We start from the raw sequence: 19,755 nt of genomic DNA, 5'->3' as shown, positions 1-19,755 counted from the left end.
TGGCAATATGCTAATATGTTTTCAGGTAGCAAAGCACCAAAATGGCAAAGGCAGACCTAGCACGAAGTTTTGGTGTTTCCAGGTCTCTTTTCTCCACTGCGGTACTGTGCCTGGGTCCCCCAGTGTGCCAGGACGGTAGGATAATCCTGTGCACTGATTTTCCATTCTGAAGAATGGCCCATGCTCTCTGAGTGCACCGCTTGCCACTGAAGTGTCAGACTGTGTATTTGCGCAATGAAGTGGATGGTACTGTGCTGGCACATGTCTGTCTCTCAGTGGTCCTACTGTTCAAAAGAACTAAGAATTACTGTCCTCAGGTCACTACTGTGTTATTGTTGTTCTGTCTTAGACCGTTGCCTAGCTGTTGTGCTTGCTTGAATAGGTAGTTGATGGGGAAAGTCAAGGAAATGCAGCTAGCTGTAGTAGAAATATCGATGAAATACATCATAAGGTGAGAACTATTTACCCTATTACAGAAGTAGATAAGGAATAACAATAGTGATAACATGCAGCCTTATGTTGCACTTTTTATCCCTAAACCATGCAACCATTTGAAAGCTGGGACTACAGTCCCCATTCTAAAGGAGGAGCAGAGGCAGAGGATGAAAACCTTTTCAAAACGACCAAAGGAACAAGGGGGAGGACTGAGCCTGGAACCCACTGCTCTTAGAGGAATTTCTGTCCTTTACCCACAGTGACACTCTGCCTAAGTAAAGAGAGGTTAAAGTCTGTATCATAAAACTCAGAAGATTAAAGTTAAGCTTCTATATCTGTATCCAAGCACCCAAGTTAAAACATTCTGACTTTCTGAGTGCTCAGAACCTCTGAAAATCAGGTCACCTTTTAAAATAAATTCCTGAATACTAATTTAAAAGCAAATTTTCAGGCATTTGTGACCTGTTTTTTAGAGGCACTAGATACCCACTAATCTGATTGACTCCTAGGAAGCTGCTGGGTTTTCAGCATTTTGAAAAGCAGGCCACCACGTATGGCAACATTTGCTGAATGACTGATTGCACAGCAAGGCAGGGCTAGGAGTAGCAGGGGGGTTCATTCCCCTCTGTGCTGCACAGTCTGGCACTGACTCAGGTTGTGCAGAGTGGGGAAATGCAATAGTGCCCGTGAGGCTTTCCAGAGTGACTGCAATTTTGCAAGGAGGAGGCTGGCTTGCAAGCCGTGGACTTCAATTCTAATTTGCTTGGGACAGAAACCAATAGTGTGTGATTTAATCAGGATAAAGACAATTCTGCCCTTTTGCTGAGGGAGAATCAGATGGCTAAACAGTGTCTCATTGGGAGACTGCTTGTTAGAAAACATGTGACCCAGTAAGATCAGAGGGCAGCAGCTGACGTGAGCATCCATTGTAAAGATAAATGCCAGAGTGGAGCTCTAACACAGAAACTAGCTATGATGTAATCTCCTTAAAAGCCTTTTTTCCACAAGGCCTTGAAATGCTACTGCTTCCCCAGATCATTCTGTAGAGAACAGACTCTCTCCCTCTGCACTCGCCAACCCCGTTCTCCTCCAAAAAACCTTGGCAGTTGAAACCATGTTTTGCTCCTTTTACAGGTCATACCTCAATTCTGGCTGATCCCATCATCTTCACCAACAACCTAATAGGATTAAGGCCAGCAGACCTGGCCCTCAGCCTGCCAGTTGTCCAGAGCACAGACTTTCCCTCTCTACCTTTTTGATATTCCTCTGACTCCTCTGCTGCCTGCATCCTCCTCCTTTCATAAGCATGTAGGGCTCTGAACCGAAATACCATTCTTCCTCTGCAGCAATGCTAAAACCAATACGAGTTATCCTACAGGCTTAGCATCAGCCCTTCCTGCACACTCTCTGAGATCCTACATCATTTTTGTCAGTAGGTCTAGGCTACGTGAGGCTCCCAGCATGGCACCAGGGTGCCTGTTTGGGTCGGAGACCTGGCAGCTACGCTGGAAGCCAGCAAGGCAGTTTGCTGCTTCTAGTCCTGTACGGTAGTTGTGGCTAAATCCAGCATTTGCATCTCACTACCAAGGAGGAGGCAACGTGATCCGGAGTGTAGGACTGGCCAGGAATCAAAAGATTTCTGTTTCCTGGCTTTTTCACTGAGCTGCAGCGACTTTGGGCAAGCCACTTCTTCACAGTGTGCTTCATCTATGCCAGGGCTACTAATGCTTTCCTTTGGTGTTATTTTTTATTTTGGTATTAACGACATCTTAATTATCTAAAAGACTTTAAAATCTGCCTGGGAAAAGCAGCCACATGAGACCTAACAAGACAGCACAGCAACATGGGGCTTTAGTGAAATCTGCCACAAAACCAAAACCTAAATATGTGCAGGTTCAATAACCTCTAAAGCTTAGACCTTAAGCACAGCACTTAAAACTCCCCACTCAACTCCTCTCTTCTTCACTGGCTATAACCAGGCTCAGGTCTTTCCACCAGTGGTTGCAGTCATATTTCTTACAGTGACCCACATGCTCTTATATCATCCGTGACCTCTGGAAAACTCCTTCAGAGCTGCCCCTTTCCTATACCTCTTGCAAACTCTGTTCTCCATAACCAAGCATGTTTCTTATTTCAGAAGGAAAGTATTTTTAGAAAGGGGAAAGAGAATTAAAAGGGTGGCAGGGACTAAGAGTGCAGAAAAACGGCATCTACAGTGTAAAAACTGCAGGGGAGGGAATTTCTCCAGCATCATCCCACACATGTTTTTATTATAGCAGAAGTTCCCACTGCATAGTGATCACAGTATCCCCCTTAAAACTGTAGTAGGAACATATGCACAGAGCAGCTGCATGATATAATTTGTCTGCAACATAATGTGATAAACAGAAGTATCATCTGCTTCAGGAATAGCTAATTTTCACCGGTATTATTTAAACTAGCTATTCCAGGGAGGCAGTAAATCGAACAGGCTTTCTGCTGAGCATACCACTATTGCCTAAATAGTAGTTGTTGAACTCACAGGAGTTGAACTCATGGGTAGTTGTTGTATCTCATGGGACTCTGAAATGGCCCTAAGTCCACAAACAACAGGAAGGGCACAGATCTGTGAGAAAATAAAAAGTGAAAGAAAATTGACACAGATTTGGTCTGAATTGAAATTTGCTCCAAATTTAGGTGGTTCTTATTTTCTATAAGACAGTCTATTGCACATCCTGTCCAGTTACAGCCTCACTCCAGAGGAAAGCATGGCAGCACAGGACATTACTGGTTTAAAGGGGTTCTTCAGTCTTTTCCACACTCAGCAGCATCTTCCTCTTGTGCCTGTTCTTTGTGGCAGAATCTCAGGGAACAGGTCCAAACAGAAAAGCATTCCAGTTCACTGCCCTTTGGGGATTTTTATAATCCAAATCCATTCCATGATGTTTGGATTTACGGTAGATGAACTTGCCCCAAGTGGACTTCATCTGTTATTGAAGTTGTCATTGATTTCTGCTTTATATTCCTGCGGTATCAGCCTCGTCCCTCAAGTCAACGGGGGCTGTTAGCAAGTCTGGATTTCTGCCCATTCTGCGCCCCATTTCCCTACCTCTTGCCGTACAGGCAGCAGTGTGTCCTTCAATTTGAGGAAAAAAGGTGTTGTGGGAAATTCATATTTTATTGTATTTGCTGGATTTAGTCTACTTGATACTGCGGTAGTGTTCAGAGCTCTCTTTTGGTGCTCGCTTTGATGCTGTTCCTCAGAGGGAGTGAGGGCTGAGCAGCCAACGGGTTGCGGTCGTGCCCCCAGAGTTGTGCCCTACACAACAAGGGCAAACAGCGTTGTGCCAGATACTTGCAAGCATACTGTGGTGTAGCAGAGGAACACATAGCACAGTCTTTCTCCTCAAAGGCGGTCTGGTCTACACTGCACTGGATCTCCTCTATGCCATTGTGTTTCTCCCCAGGGCCAAGACCGTGCATGCTGTCGGGGGCCAGGAGGCTGGGCAATCAGAGCACAGAGCCCGCTGGCCACCTCCTGGATGGGCTTGCTATGACCGGGCCCGCTGTGGGACAAAGAAGTTGCCCCACTGAAGATGTGGCCAGGTCCAGGTTATAGTTCTTCAAGGTTTAATTTTGTTTGCATACCATTGGAATTGGTGCCAGGTGCTGCTCCTGACACACATGGTCTAGCTCTGACTATCTCTGAGTTCTCCTGTCTTGGACCTGGCATATCCTAAAGCTGGGAATGCCTCTACTTACCTCTCTCTGAACCCGTTCATATTCATTACTCAGAGTTTACTATACAGCCTGAAGGCAGAGTAACGGATGGCCATTTGCAACTTGTCTCTGAGGACATAACCTGCCAGTCAGGAAGGGCTGGCCCAGCCTCCTAGCCCTGTGTGGGTGCCAGTGCTGCCTTTGGCATTCAATCTGACGTGATCCCACATCTCCCCTTTGGCTGCACAAGCATGGCCTGGTGTGCTGTTTGCAGGCAAGAAATGTGAAGGGAAGCTGATGAGGTGATTTTTGGACCTGCCAGGGAGACAGCGAAGTACATTCGTTCATATCTTCTAGCTCCTGTATCTTCAAAATGGATTGTTTTAGACAGGTATGGAAGTGCTGAAAATGTGAATGTTTGCCTTCACATGTTCAGCCAGTGTAAGAAATCATAAGTGCAGGGAAAGGGAGAAGAAGAAAAGAGTAGGTAGGGTTTCTCACATATCCTGTCAACAAAACTTACTAATTAATTCTTCAGAGTTTTCCAGAATATAAACACATGTAGGAAAACCATTGGCAGCAGTTTAATTTATATACATGCATATAAAAATATGTATTTTATACATATAAAAATATATATTTATCATACATATATCCTTTATATGCATGTATGCATGTGTGTATATACAGACACACGAGGGAGTTTCTCTCCCTGTGTACTCAGAAACCGAACAGTTTGACAAGCCTCTTGTTCATCTGCCAAGGGAAGATGGAAATCACTCCTTCTGTAAGCCTGTCTTTGTACGTTATTACCAACTTTGAGCAGTGCCTTCTGGGGCCAGCTGTGGCTGCAGTGTGAATGTGAGCTCGAGTTTCCGCTCAGCCCCCGGGGGTCGGAGCAGGCACGAGGCTGAGCAGCCCCGAGGAGCAGCCGCGGCGCTGCCTGACACCGCACTGCTTTCTGCCCTGGCAGCACGGGCAAGGGGACAGGGCACTAAGGCACGTCCATCTCCCCAGTCAGCCTTCTCTGCCCTCATCCTCCCGGGAAAATTTTCCCCGTGAATCCAACAGTTTTGATGGATATGTTCAAAGGGGACACATATACGCCTGTTCCTGAAATGCTTTTTAAAAATAACAGCTGAAGGTCTATATTTGTATCAAAGTCTAACAATGTCACAAATTTCATTAGAACACTCTTTGTGAAGGATTTATTTTTTTCCATGCTGGCTGCCTTTCCCTGTGAGCAGCCCTGGGTACACACAGCATATTCCTATTACATGAATTGTCCAAACACATCTGTAACTGTTCCTATGTAATGAAGTACGGTAAACAAGCACAGAATGCTTGACACTGACTCACAGATATCATAGCATTGCCCTAGGCTAGATAATAAAATCTGCATCTGAATAGTCTTGAACTTCGAAGGGTCTGGGAGTCTGACCTACTGCAAAATCAGGAGTGGCACTTACAAACTGCACCATGTGCATGCTGGGACAAGGTCCTCAGCTGGCGTGAATCTCGTGACTTGGTAGACTTCTACCATTTTACACCAGCTGAGCACTTTTGGGTGATTGGGGTGATTTGGGTGAATTTGGGCTTTGGCCTTTTTTCTTAGCTGCCCAAGGCTTCATTCTCATTTGCAACTAAGTGAATTGGCACTCCCCTTGAGATTAATTTGCAGTGCTGGAGGGTGTGAGGGAGCTTACGTGTAAGTGGATATCAGATCTCAGACTCAGCACTGAAACTGGCTTTCTCAAAAAGGAAGCAGGCATCATGGGATTTTGTGATAGAGGCTCTCCTATTTTTCATCTTTTACGCATCACAATTTTTTTCAGAGAAACAGATCCCGAGCCCATCAAGATCCATTCAGTATCCAATGAATTTTGGATCAAACAGATACCATCCTAATCTGAGCTCACTTGAACTTTCTCAGGTATACTGTCACTTAGATTACACCTGTACTCATCACACCAGACTGTCTCCAGGACAAGACCACTCACCATAATGGAATATAGCCAAGACTGAATTTAGCTCAGCAATCTGTGATTTAAACCTATTGACAAACTCAGGAAGGAGTGACAAGCTAAATACTATGATGATATTCTCCAGCCCTGGCTGGTGAGTTTAGAAGACTGACTTGGTGTGCATTATGTGCTAACAGCACACTGGGTGGTTGACTGAACACATATCCATGCATATCTTGTTGCATATATACAAACAGGATCTGCAAACTGGGACTCAGTGTGTAGCTATCTGAATAAGTTGCTTTGGAAAAGGGTCAACAAATAACCAAAGCAATGAACAAGAAAAGATATCTGGGTGTTCATTTAAAGCACGAAGGTCAGCTCTGTTAGAACATCTCAGGCCCACAGTAAACAGGGCTGGAGTGGACCACAGGAGGCCACCTACTCTATCCATTTGCCTCCTGGCAATTTATACCTCAGCCATCCCTGTTTACTTTTAGAAAGTTTTCCCTCTTAATGTCTACCTTTAATCTCCTCTACTGTAATTTTAGCAACTTATTCCTTCTCCTGTCCCCACTGGCTGGTTTATTCCCATCCTCTCTTTTGCAGTATTTTATGTCTTTAAAGATATTACGTCCCCTCTCAATTCTCTGTTCCAGGGCAAACTCCCTTACCCGCCCTTCTTTAAGTTTTGGACATTTAGAGGAAGCTCAATCCATAAATAACAGGAAACCTAACAGAAAAGCGTAGCATTCACTGTCTTCGAATCATAATATGGCCAAATTAAGTAGCCAGGGGATTACAGAGTTTTTAAACAAATATGAGCATAGGATGAAAAAGATCAATTTTATGTGCAGAATTAAATACACTGAAAAAATGGAAAGTCAACTGACCACAACTGCTGCCTATTCAAGGCTCCCCTTTGTAAGAAAGAAGTGTAGATGAAGTCACTGCATCAAGGCAGCAGGGCTCACCCGGAAGGACACAGATGGCTGCACTATAGAGGGGGTATCCTTGAAATTACATGGCCATGGAGTAAAAAATCATTCTGGTTCACCCTTGTGAAAGCACAGACCCTCTCTGGGAAACCTGGAGCTGCCCGAGCTGCAGCGTCAGACTCACCATGTTTGTGAGAGGCTGCAGGATCAAGATGCAGATCCACCCATGGGCTGGTGACACATGACACCTGGAGTCTGCTGCTTTGATTTCCACAGGGGCTAAATTCGGCACAGGAGTAATCCTGCTGAAGGCAGCGGTGTTCTGGGAAACATTTGTCCAAGTTTAGGGATCTGTGTGTGTGTGTGACCGTTACTGTAAGGTTTCTCCTGCCACAACCTGAGTTGTTTCACATTGTTCAGAGGATTCATTGAACCCCTCTATTCCTTCCTCTATTCCTGGATGAAACGCCTTGATGTGAAGAGATCCAAATTTCTACATGTTCAAACTCCATCTCCATGTTTAACTATTCATGGATTGTTCTGGGAGTCTTTTCATGTACCTTGACATCTGTAATCACAGCTAAACCTCTCCAAGCTGAAGTTGTTCCTATATCCCAGTGTGATAATGACTGTAGGGATGAGTGGCTTCTCCCTGTTTTACAAATGGAGATGTCAATGTCCGGACAAATTATGTGAACAAATCAAAGTTCACATAATATACTCAAATGCAGAGTGAAGATGAGACTAAAATCCCAAAGGCTGCCTTAGCCAGCAGATCTACAGGTCTTTCTAAAATATGGCATATATACGTGACATACCTATAAGTTGGCAGTAACACCTAGTGTGCCTGCATCCACAGTTCCTTTTAACTTTCAGGACTAACAAAACACTTCAGGCCCTTGGAATATGAACCTGCCTTTCAAAATACAATCCAACTTTACTTTCAAGTGTGCTAATTAAAAGAGTATGGCTGATTTGGACAGCCCTACAATAGGAGAGTGCTGCAGGCATAAAGATGGCAAGGCTTAGCCTGTTGTGAGTACACAGTATTAAAAACATGCAGCTGTCTCATAAAGATGATTACACCAGCACTCTTGACCTTTCTGCAAGAACAAAAATAACAAAAAACAACAATCATTTTGATTTATCTTAAAAGCTTTCTTCCTTTTTTAGGCATGAAGTTATTGTTGATGTAAAGAGGTGAGAGGGGTCACTGTCATCCTTCTACATCATGTCAGCGCACACACCAGCTGCTTGGGTCCAAGCCAATAAACAGACTGACACAGACCTCAGCCAGAGACACCTCCCTGGGACTCCGTGTGGGAGCATGGGTCCCTGCCTCCATGTCTATTTTCTGACCCAGGCTCATGGCTTGTTTTGCTGGGGTGGGCGAAGGGTGAGAGGCCAGACAGGCAAGGAGCGAGTGGCATCCTGAGTGGGAGCCTTCCTCCTTTAGCCTCTCTTGCCAATCCTGGACAGTTGTGCAGCAGCACGGATTCAACCCAGCATAATCACAGTAAACAGCATCATGTGGAAACAGCACTTACTCTCTCCTGAAAGACTTGGAGATGTTGCTTTCTAACGTACTGGCATTCCCACGTGAAGAGCAATTAGCCTATAGTCAATATTGTGATAGTGAATAATAACCCTAACCTAAATAAATAACAGGGATATTAGAATTCCAAAATCCAAGCTTTTTAAAATACACACATGACGACTAAAGATAATCTGAGGATGTACCTAAGGATTCCTAGTTCCATTTCTATATTCTGCTACAGACAGTACAAGCATGTGACATTTTTATAACATACACAAAACCATTGAATGATGATCCAGAAGATACCATTAAAAATTGCTTCATCACTGTTTTATGCCTTTTTATTTTTAGCAGTTCAGGGCAATTTTGAGAGTAATCCACTCTGAGATTTGCTAAAAAGAAATTAGAATATTCTTTGTGATCTTATGGAAACTTCCTTTCCAGTGACACAACCTCTATTTTTGTGCCTGGACATTCAGGGAAGATCTCTGTAGTTGAGCTAATCTTTTCTGGTATGCACATTTCTGACTAAATCCAAGTGAGTACAGATACCTGCTAACATTAGAATTGGAGCTGTGGTTTGAAATACGTCCTTATGCTGAGGCTTCAAAGTTTGCTTAGTCAAAGAAAGAAAGTGTGTGAGATTTCCATGGTACTTAAATAGTTTGTAGGATGCCTTTGCCCTAAATGCAATTTTTCATGAATTTGTTTTCAATAAGTTGGATCCAGCCACTCACTGTAGGTCTGAAAGGGGTCTATTGATTTTATTAGGCTTTGTGCTGTTTTGAATAGGTGAAGGCGCTGGCTCTCTACAAGTATATCTTACCAAGATTTGTACTTAATAAGTTTTAAGTCCACTAAAAAAAGGCATTGTGCTTACATGGACAGACCAGAGACATAGCATTTTCTTCAGTTAATTCTTATTTTGAGTCTAATTTCTGTGGCTGAATTTTGACATCTTTTAGGAAAAGCAAACAAACAGTATACCTTGAACTAAGTTTTTCGGTGAAATACTCCACCATAGTTGACAGACTCCTTCAATGGATATTTATCCTTAGAGACAAAAACTACCTTATATATAATCTAAATATGCCCAATCTCCACTTCTAGTCATTACATCCTCTTACACACATGCACGTCTGCTAAAACGAGGGGCAGGTAAATAGGGAGGGGGAGAAGATTGGTTGCTCTAGCTGGGACTGGAGAAAGGGCTCGCTGTCCAGAGCAGAGAGGAGGCAAGAGGTAGCCCTGGGCATTTGTGCCACTCTTGCTGATGCCACATGCCCTGATGTTTTCTCTGCACTTCCCTGGCTGTGGTGGTCCACAAACAGGACCGTGCTTGCAGGCCCTGGTCTCTGTGCCACGTGTAAGGTTACTGGAGAAGCAGGAGGTGCCCCCCACCAAGCCACCAGCGGTCAGGCAGCAAGTGGTAGAGGCCATCCACAGGGAGACCTGGCAGAGAGTGGGCAGGAACCTTGTAAGGGCCTCTCTCTGCCTTTCTGAGTCATCAACAGTCACTACTGGTAGCCATGACCTTATATTTTCTTCTCGTTCATTTAAACACGTTCTCTCAGCAGGGACTTTCTGTTTACAGTTAGATTTAGAGACATACCAGTTCTCTAGCTTTTCATTTATTTCATGTGTGGTATTATAGTTTCATAACCTCGACATCATGTGGAATTAAGTCAAATGTCATACTGAAGTCTAAGGTTATTACACCAACACTAATACAGCTATTTACAAAACCAGTAATTTCCTCAGAAAATAGCTAGTGAGTTTGACAAGACATGTTTTCCTAAACCTATGCTCATTAGCATCAGTTACCTTCTTTTAATACTTTATTAATTGAATCAGATCTTCACTATTTTGTCAGGATTTCTGTCAGGATGACAGGCCACGATTGCTCAGCTCAACTTGCTTATCTGTTTTAAAATATCACACTTCCCTAGCACCTTCTACCCAATGGATTGTGTGTTGCATAAGGAGGACAGTCGCTGCCCACAAGTGATGATCAGGGTCACAGAGGATGGATCTTGTACCCATCTAACATCAAGGACTGATTGATATTGATGTGTCTATAAAGAAAGTTGGTTTCAACATGCAGAATGACTTTTCAGGGCTTAAAAGCAAAAGCACAATTTCCTCAAGACACTTTGCACTGTGAAAGTCACTTCTTCTATTTAGCTAATTTTGAGATTAACGAAGATCAGATAGGAATGAGTCAAATCAAGAGGTGGCCACACTTTGAACAGTTGAAGTTGTTTGCATGAGACCAGCACTAGGTGCCCTTGGAGCAAACGCCGTGGCCGGGCTGGCAACTCTCAGCTCTCAGTAGCCCCAAGGTGACGATGAAGGGACGCCCTATGGCCAGTGACGCCCTCCCCTCCCCTCTCATAATATATACCTTGGGGGTTTTATGATAGATTTGAAAGAGGTGGTATGAAGGAGGCAACCATGCCTCGCTCCAGGCTCTGTGCCATCCAAGCAGGCCAGGCATCTCCCTGCCTCGACTTCCCATCAGCGCAAGGGATTAAAGGCAGTCCTGCTCTCCCTCAGAAAGTAATTTTGAGGAGAAATGCGCTAAAGACATAGAAACACCACAGTAATGAAGGCTAGTGAATGCATGACTGAGAAAGGCAGAAAATAGCACCACAACCAGAAGCTTAGTGGAAAAAGAGTGGGCATTTCTAAGGAAAACAAGATTACCTAGCACTGTAATAAAGTGTTAGAAATAGAAAAGAATTTTTAAAGTTATAGAAACCCACTAGCCACTAAAAAACATTCTTTGATAGTGTTCAGCATGATTTCTTGTGTTTCTTTTTAAGTGCCTGGTTCAGTTCAGTGGGGAAAGTAACCAAACCAGATAAATTAATGGTCTCTTCCACATCAGCAGTTCTTATTCTAGTGTCATTAATAACTACATAGAGGTTCACTGTTAGCAGTAATACTCAATATTTTATCCCACATTTTTCTGGGCTTTTTTTTTCCATATAAAAATACTATAATAAACTGTCGAGAAACCTGTGCTACATAGGCATGTGACAAGCCTTGCTTTATACCCTTTTTCTGACATCCATCATCCTCATTTGTTATGCCAAGGAGCAAACCAGTATCATCATCTCAGTTTGGTGTAGGACTAGTTTGGTTGAACCTGCCTTGCAGGAAGAGCAGGAACTGGATAAGGATGTCCTCACCAGCCACATTTTGGAAGATCTCATCTAGTTTTGTGTGGCATCTGCTGATGCATGTGTTTCCTTTGATTTCATTGGAACTATCTGTGCTTGTCAGGGCAACACCAGGAACACAGAGTTGGCCCTGACACTGTATGCTTCTTCATGGAAACAGTTTGTCATCTTTGAAATGCCCTCTGTTCTGTAATGCTATAAAATAACAATATTGAAATCATTTAGAAAATATCTTAAAATCACCTCATATCATAATGCAATAAATAGTTACACCACCTAATAAAAATTGACTCTGCAGCTAACACAATAATAAAGTAGAAATTCAGTTGCTGAGATGGACTGGGAGTGGACTCATTGTCAGAAAAGGAGCCAGGAACCATTAGCTCTTCAAGTCACTTAATTTTTCAGCTTCATTTTTCTCTCTCATTGAGCAAAAAAACAACAAAAAAAAACCCAAAACCCCACCCACATCCCTCACAGTCAATATATGCATAATGAATAGAAGGCAAAATTTGCTAGGCAAGTGATATAGTGATAGCGTGTATTGAAGGCTGATGCGTGTGAGAAAGGCAGCACTTTCTCTGTGATACCGAAAGATGACCTATCTAGTAAATTATCAAGCTGCTGGCTTTATTATTTTGATTGCTTCTTCGATGCACCTCTAGTTCTTCACCTAGTCTTTTGCTAAGGTACTGCTGCAGATTTCCTAGGATGAATACCACCAATTCTTCTATGGACCATGTCACTGGAAAAAATCTTATCTCAGCAATTTTGAACTTCAAAGTTTTACCTAACAGAGTATGTGTATTTCTCATCCTAAACATCAAACATAGGAGGAACAGGGGAAGTCAGCTCACAATAAATGTTATAGGGGTGATAACATATTTTAACTTGTTTGTGATGTGTATAATAAGAAGGATATACCAGATCAAATAACTACACTCAAAAAGTGTCTTTTGCTGTATTTAATTCTCTCCCCTCAACTGAACTCAACTGAAGTCAGAGATTTAGACATACCCATTGACTGATTCATTATTAGACTCCAAATATGGAGACATGCATTCTCATGAAGGTTATGTGGTTGTGTACATTGAATTCAGTGGTCTCTTCTTCCTCTGCAGTATGCTGGTACTGCTCATGGCATTGCCTGTTGCTGATCATCTTTCAGTAAATAAGTGTCCCCTCAAAGAATGGGAGAAGGAATATGCCCCTGAAGGAAAGATTTGGACTAAATGGCCCCGGCATTACTTCTGATGCAAAATAGTGCTTGCTTTGAGTGGTACTTATAGACACAATTCTAGCCCTCTATTAAATAAGAAAAATATAATAATTGCCTATATTTTCAAGAGTAACACATCTCTCCACTGTTAGAAATACAATTCAAAGATAGTGTAATGGGAAAGAAGCTTGGCAATTACAGTCCTCTAAAAACGATTAATGCATGTAATAAAATTCCTGCTCTTTTAAAATGAATTCCCCTTCCTCGATCCAAGGTTAAAGTGATTGCAGCTACAAACCTGATTGGTAGGCATTTCTGCTTTTCCCCAATAAACCTCCCCTAATGTGGGTTGAAAGCCTACACTTATCAGCATGGCATCTCCCTCTAAAACTAAAGCTGATGCAGCAGGAGAAGGCAATCAGGGAGGCAAGAACGGTTTCCTGCAGGTAGCAGAGCTGAGCCTTTCTCCCTCACTCTGAGCAGCAGGCTGCGGATGACAGCACCACAGAGAACGTGGTCGTCTGGGGACCATGACAAGCATCTAGCACCAAACAGAGGGAAGTTGATTGCCTGGAAAAAAAAATGCTCCTAAACATGAAATAACATCTTTGCATGTATCTGTGGCCCTGGGATAGTGCTATTGCATTGGGTGGCTGAAGCATATCTGATTATAAACTGCCTATTTGGGAGAACTCATGTATGTTTTCCACATTCTTTTTACAGCTCCCAAGTCTACCTTTTGCCCCACTGAGGAGACCTGGTGGCCAGGCCTGGTTATTATCATTGCAGTATGCTGCACCACACTAGTGTTCCTCTTTGTAGTTGTCATCATTTGCTACAAAGCCATAAAAAGGTAAGACTACAGGTGCTTTTAGAGTGCTTAGGGCAATAGAATCCTTCAAAGGCTGACCTGAGACTTGGCTGACATCTTGTTTTTGTTTAAAGGCATCCTAAAGGCAAAATGCAGTCTATTGGCATCCTATAGTCAATGTGTGTTTTCATTGGAGAGTCACTTAATGTACCTTTTCCTGCCTGTGTAAAGGATGAAGTTCAATGCACAGCCATGGGCCAGAGGGTGAGAAAAACTATAAATGGGACAGAGCCACAATGTTCAGATTAATATGAACTTCCCCTAAGTTAAAGTGCTGCAAGCGTGCTGGGGAATGTCAATAGGCTTTGGCTGACCCAGTAAAGAGATAGGAGATACTTTCCTATCTAGTTATGGACCTGCATGCTGGTGTGACAGTATTCAGAATTCACACGTGATGGATGTGAGATTTTTGGCCCAGGCGCATCACTAATTATAGCTTTTCAAATTGATGCAAGTCCTTTTAACCCAAACTCTAGGGTAATTTGTGTAATTTTTCATTTGGAGACTCTAATTCTAATTTATTCTCAGCTCAGAATGATCATCTACAGAATCAAATTCAAAACCTATTTCTTTTAATTTAAAAGCTATATGAAGGCTATCTACAATACTGTGAGAAGTAACCATTTCAGCTCATCTGCCACTGTCCTTGCAATATATGTGCTCATCTACCACTGTCTTTTGGATATATGTGCTTGTATAAGCCTCAAGGAGTTAGAAAGTATTGATTTCAGTTACTTAGAAAAATGTGAGGGAGAATCGTCACTTTGTCTAAAGAATATTTCAATTCTTCTCTGGAAAAAAGTCAAAACTTGGAAATTTCTGTATGAAGGCTTAAACTGTGAGTCCAGAGCGTTGATCTTGAAAAGAAAATATCATGTGAGAGTTGTAGTCGGGTTGGATGGAGTTTCTTTTCTCGTCTATTGGCTTGAGTACAGCTTCAAAGACACCCAACAATCACGATTTTATGGAGTTGCCATGGTGTACCATCAGAGTCATGGGCATGAGCTGTAGTGCAGCTGGGTGACCCAGCCCAAAGTAGAACAATATTCAATCCACAACTCTCATGACATAGTGCAGTGACATCTGAATCACAATTTGGATTAATTTATGTTTTTTCAGCTTTGACATTTTTTTGGGGGAAAAAAAGAAAATGGAAAGTACCTTTCACAAAAAAAATATTTCCATAAAAAAGAAATGCAAGATTTTTGATTAGCCCTAGCAGGGCTATCACAATAGTGGACCATTGCACATGCTTTGTGGTTGTCTGAAAACTTACTCAGGATGTGAAGGATAATATATCCAAGAGCATCAAAAAGGGATAATTCAAACAAGAAGACAGGAGTCTGTAACTAATTTCTTATTAAATTTACATAAGTATCTTTTCTGCTTCTGGTTTAGCTAAAATGAATGCTTATTAGTTTTGAGGAATTGCAAAGCTTTCATTCTATCTACGGAACTTTCAGAAAGAATCATCTATGGATGACTGAAAGTCCATTTGGATTGTTGATTTAATGCAAAATTTCTTACCTGTGGTTCCTAATCTGACATCAGCTGTTCATAGGCGGTTGGTCCAATTCCACATGGAAAGTTGTATATGTTTCAAAAACAGCTATTGCATTTGTCTGCCTAATGCCAAGCAGTGAATGAATTCTGCCAAGGCTGCAAAATAGGCTGATGGGAGCAGTAATTCTCCAGGGCAACTTGTGCCTAGCAAAGAATATTTCTTCAGATCTGCTATCTGATGCTGGTAGATGGGAAGTATGGAAAAGAAATTTAAACAGACAAATTTAGAGCTGCCTTGAGAAGTCTGTGGGAGTTCACATAACAAAGGATCTTGTGTTTCCTATCAGTGAAGAGTAATACAGATACTTGATGAAGACACCCATTATTTGTCAACAATGTGAATATCAACATACAAGTCAACAGCTGAACTGACATTAGGCTCAGAGAAGTGAAAATTCCTCTTAGATCTTCTTCTTGTTGACATTCGCACTGCTGACAAATGCTAAGCTGAAAACTACTTAGAGGTAGGATGGATAGATATAAAAGAAAATCTTACTAATTATATTTTTGCAGAGTAACTAGAGTATTTCTTTTCATCAATGAGTCCTTTCTAAAATAGCTTTGTTAAATGGATGCCCTAAAGTGCTTGGCAGCATTCCTCAATAGTTCAGGTTCCTTGATCCGTTGTAAGGAATATCTATTGATAAACCCTAGAAATAAGGCAAAATACCTCACAAGAGAAAAATCTCTGCCTTTGACACAGAGTATTATCATGCACTGTTGAGCTGAATAGGTTTTGGATAGTCTGAGAAATCCTTCACTGTGTTTTTTGCTGAGAGTTAGGCCTGTCTAGAGAAAGAGTAAGGGAATTAATCTAGGTGATACTGAAGCCAAGTTTCATTCCAGCATGTTCCCTGCCTGTGGCTATCCCCCAAGCTGGGGAATTGCACTCGGCCTTTCTCACACCTGTGTCCACCTGCTCAGCTCTGCAGTCCTTCTTCCGAACTCTGTTTCTCTGTGCGTCTCCTGGAAGTGGGACCTCTTTCATTGCAACATCTCCAAAAAATCTGGCTCCCAGCTCAGGGGCAGCAAGTTATCTGCTTCCTTATAACACACCCATCCTCTCAGAGTCTTCCCATTGAGCCATTCCAGATGCCGCCTGCTGTCCTCCACCCCATGTCTAGCTCAGGTTGTAACCTCGGTGTGGCACAACCCTCTTGTGTCCAAGGAAAGGCACGCACTGCTTGCCTCGATGTAGAAACCAGACTCTTTCTTTAGCTCTGGGTGAGGGACAGGAGCACAACAATGCCATTGGCTCTCACAGCTGAACTGCACCAGTTGTGGGGAGGAGGAGCAGACTCCCGGGCACCTAAAGGCATGACTCTGTAAGTGACGCAGGGAGCAGTGACAACCCAGCCGAGTGCAGAGCACACCTAGTGTGGAGGCAGCCAGAGCTATGCTCTCATCTTCATCCCTTATTTCTTATGCCATTTCAAGCATGTCTGAAAGTTTCTAGGGGTGGCACAGCCTCTATTCCCTGTCATCGTGTACAGAGTATACTGAGGAAAGGACTGTTCACAACGACCAGCACAAACTCACCCCCAGAGCCCTTTCTCCCTCAGTTTCCTCTTCTGTGAAACAGATATAAAACCATTTGCCTACATCTCAGGGATATCATTGAGATTCATCACCTACTATTTGTTGAGCAATGTAAATATGAAAGTGGCAAGAATTATTATCCAAGCATACATTCTTTAAAATCTTGCATGAGAGTATCATCTTACAGACTTTTTAGACAGGATTTTTTTACTGCTTCTTGGGGGAGCAGGGGAAGGAGATCCATGTCATCACATTTGGAAACCCTCATTCTCATGGGAGCCCGTGGGTGCAACAAAATCTTGTAGTGCCAGTAAGTGTAAAAACTGGCTTGCCAGTAGCAGATGGCTCATATCTTGTTTGGTGTAACAGGAACAACATTTGAAAATTCTCGCCAGCTCATCAGCTAAAAAAAAGATAGGTCAAAATAAAATATTAAGAGCATACTAAACATCAGTTCCTTGTAAGGTATATCTATGGGTAAAACTGGTATAATCCAATCAGAATTAATATATAGTACAGATGTATATGGTATTTATCTCACAGTGACAAATCCACAAGTATTACAAGAGACTATTGCAAAGAACCTTACTGAGATAACTTGATTTCACAGCTTGTTAGTCTTCCAAACAAAGTGGTTTTTATAGTCTGAACATCAATGATATCTATATCCTGTTTACTTAAAGCATTTGACTTGCCTTAATTAGCAATATATGCACTAAAGGGACACTAAGGACTGAAATAACAGCAGTTATCTGGTTGTAGAGTGTAGAAAGAGTTAAAAGTTTTAGCAGGAAAGTGCAGGCAGAGATTTATTTGCGCAGAGCTTGGATCTGTTGTATTAATCCCTCACTTTTATAAGAATCAAATTTAAAGTAGAAAAAAAAAGAAGAAAAATCCTATTGTGCTTAAGTTAAAATCTCATTTACTGGTTTCAAAGGACCAGACCTGATCAAACTCTCTCATGTCTTCTTTTTTGTAGCAGGAAGAGAGGGAGTGACTGTCCTCGAGGTATCATAACTCAACTGTATTTTTATTGAATCTGTATAAAAACTGTTTCCTGATGTTGTTTGTTTGTTTTCCTCTGCAAAAGCTAAAACTTCAGTATATCACCTGTTTTTGGCACTAAGCCTTTTTTTCAAAAATACAACCTAGTGGATTGGTGCTTCCATGTGTAAAATAATTACTAGAGCCAAAGTAGCCTGCTGTTATCATCATCTCTGCATCTCCATGGGAAATGTTCAAGTTCTACCAGCATGAAATGGTCATAAGAAATCCTGTAAACCATTCCTGTGCTTTTTGATCCAAATACCAAAATGTGTCAACCAGCACTGTCAATCAATCAGCACTGTCAGACAGGTAAAACACTCGGGAAGATACATACGGGACAGTTCTTCAAAGGAAGAAGAGCCACCTCTAAACTTACTGCGTGCATCGCAGGAGTGTGTAGCATTAGACACCGCGTGACTGGCACGCCAGGGCTGGCAGACCTGCTGCCGAGCTGTGTTGTTGCATAAATCAAGCACTGGAAAAGATCACATGTGATGTTATCTTGTGCTGCAGTGTGGTTATATGCATGGTGATAACACCCTCAGTTTTGCAGTGGAAAAGATGCTGTACATACTGAAATGTCTTGAGAAACTATCAGCTATTTTCTCTGGTCTTGGTGACATAAGGCTACATTACTCTTTCTAAAAATGTGAATTTTCTCATAGGAAACTTTTTCATGGCACATTAGGAAAATTTTAAAGATTGGCCAAACGTGTGGCACTTTGTATCAACAGCAAACATCATCTGTGACACCTTTCATTCGAGGATTTCTAGGACAGGCATAATGATAGGTAGTACTCAGATCCATAATAAGCAGTGGGAGTTCTCTGCTCCTTTGCAGGTTAGGAAAGTGATCCCACAGCCAGAGATTTCTGTAACAAATAGCATGTCTAAATGAGCAAGTGAATAATCAGTTCAAAACCTAGAATACCTTCAGGTATTTCTCTAGCATTTCTCTCTCTCTGCAAAAACCTGCTGTTCTTTCTCTTTGCCCAGAAAACTGTGGCCAAAAAGTAGAAGCAGATTGTCCGAGAACAATTCATAAATTAGCGTAGACTGGAAGAAGCTGGATCATTCCAGCATTACATGGTTTGTGGACTGGACTCAGGCAAGTGAACTGTGAAGGTAAGCAGCCTTAACAGACCTTCAGCTGGTGTAAATCAGTGTAGCTTCAAAAAAAAAAAAAAAAATCAGTGGAGCTCTATTCATTTTAATCACCTCTGGAGGTAGCTGTCTCTTAAGCTTTTCTCAACATCCCCTTATAATGTAAGCACCTCAGTCATAGTAAGACAGTAAGACTGGAGGGAAGTGGGGAGTAAACACAGTAAAGAGGATTAACGAGAGTTGTTTGGTCAATAAACAGCTGAAATAGGGGAGAGAGGGACCTGCATTATGTAATCCTATTTCTGTAGCTCACTGGCACATTGGAGTCTTATTATGAGGGGAGTAGGATATTTCCATAAAAGTGGGGGGCAGGGGACCCAGCCTCTGGATCCCTGTATAAAATTAAGATACTGAAGCCATCTCCCAAACCATGAAGGCAGTAGTAGAGCTGAGCATCCAAGTCTCCATGCCAGGTGATGCTCGAGGTACAGAGGCTGGTAGGAGGCACCTGGAATGGTTTTCCAACATCTGAAGAATCTGTATTAAATACCTCCAGCACATCCATATGGTCCGAGGTGACCTGTAAGCAGCCCATTTTGCCTAGGGATGCTATTCCTTGTCTCTGCAGGATTTTCAATAGGATGGATAACTGTG

The 19,755-nt window shown here is 42.3% G+C and overlaps 1 protein-coding gene across 2 annotated transcripts in view; it reads left to right on the top strand.

Moving 5' to 3' along the window:
• Positions 1-19,755, top strand: part of PRIMA1 (proline rich membrane anchor 1) — a 54,578-nt gene that overhangs the window by 18,743 nt on the left and 16,080 nt on the right. Inside the window, exons 3-4 of one of the 2 annotated variants that reach the window (XM_067295623.1) lie at positions 13,701-13,830; positions 17,930-18,010. In XM_067295623.1, the coding sequence (XP_067151724.1) occupies positions 13,701-13,830; positions 17,930-17,987 (188 nt within the window). In that variant the 3' untranslated portion in view covers positions 17,988-18,010. Of the gene's footprint in view, positions 1-13,700; positions 13,831-17,929; positions 18,011-19,755 lie in introns of those variants that run through there. The other variant, XM_067295622.1, reaches the window with a different exon arrangement.

Source organism: Apteryx mantelli, chromosome 4 (assembly GCF_036417845.1).
Source record: "Apteryx mantelli isolate bAptMan1 chromosome 4, bAptMan1.hap1, whole genome shotgun sequence".
Taxonomy (NCBI): domain Eukaryota; kingdom Metazoa; phylum Chordata; class Aves; order Apterygiformes; family Apterygidae; genus Apteryx; species Apteryx mantelli.
Note: the sequence above shows the minus strand (reverse complement) of the source record. Positions and strands in the feature narration are given on the sequence as shown.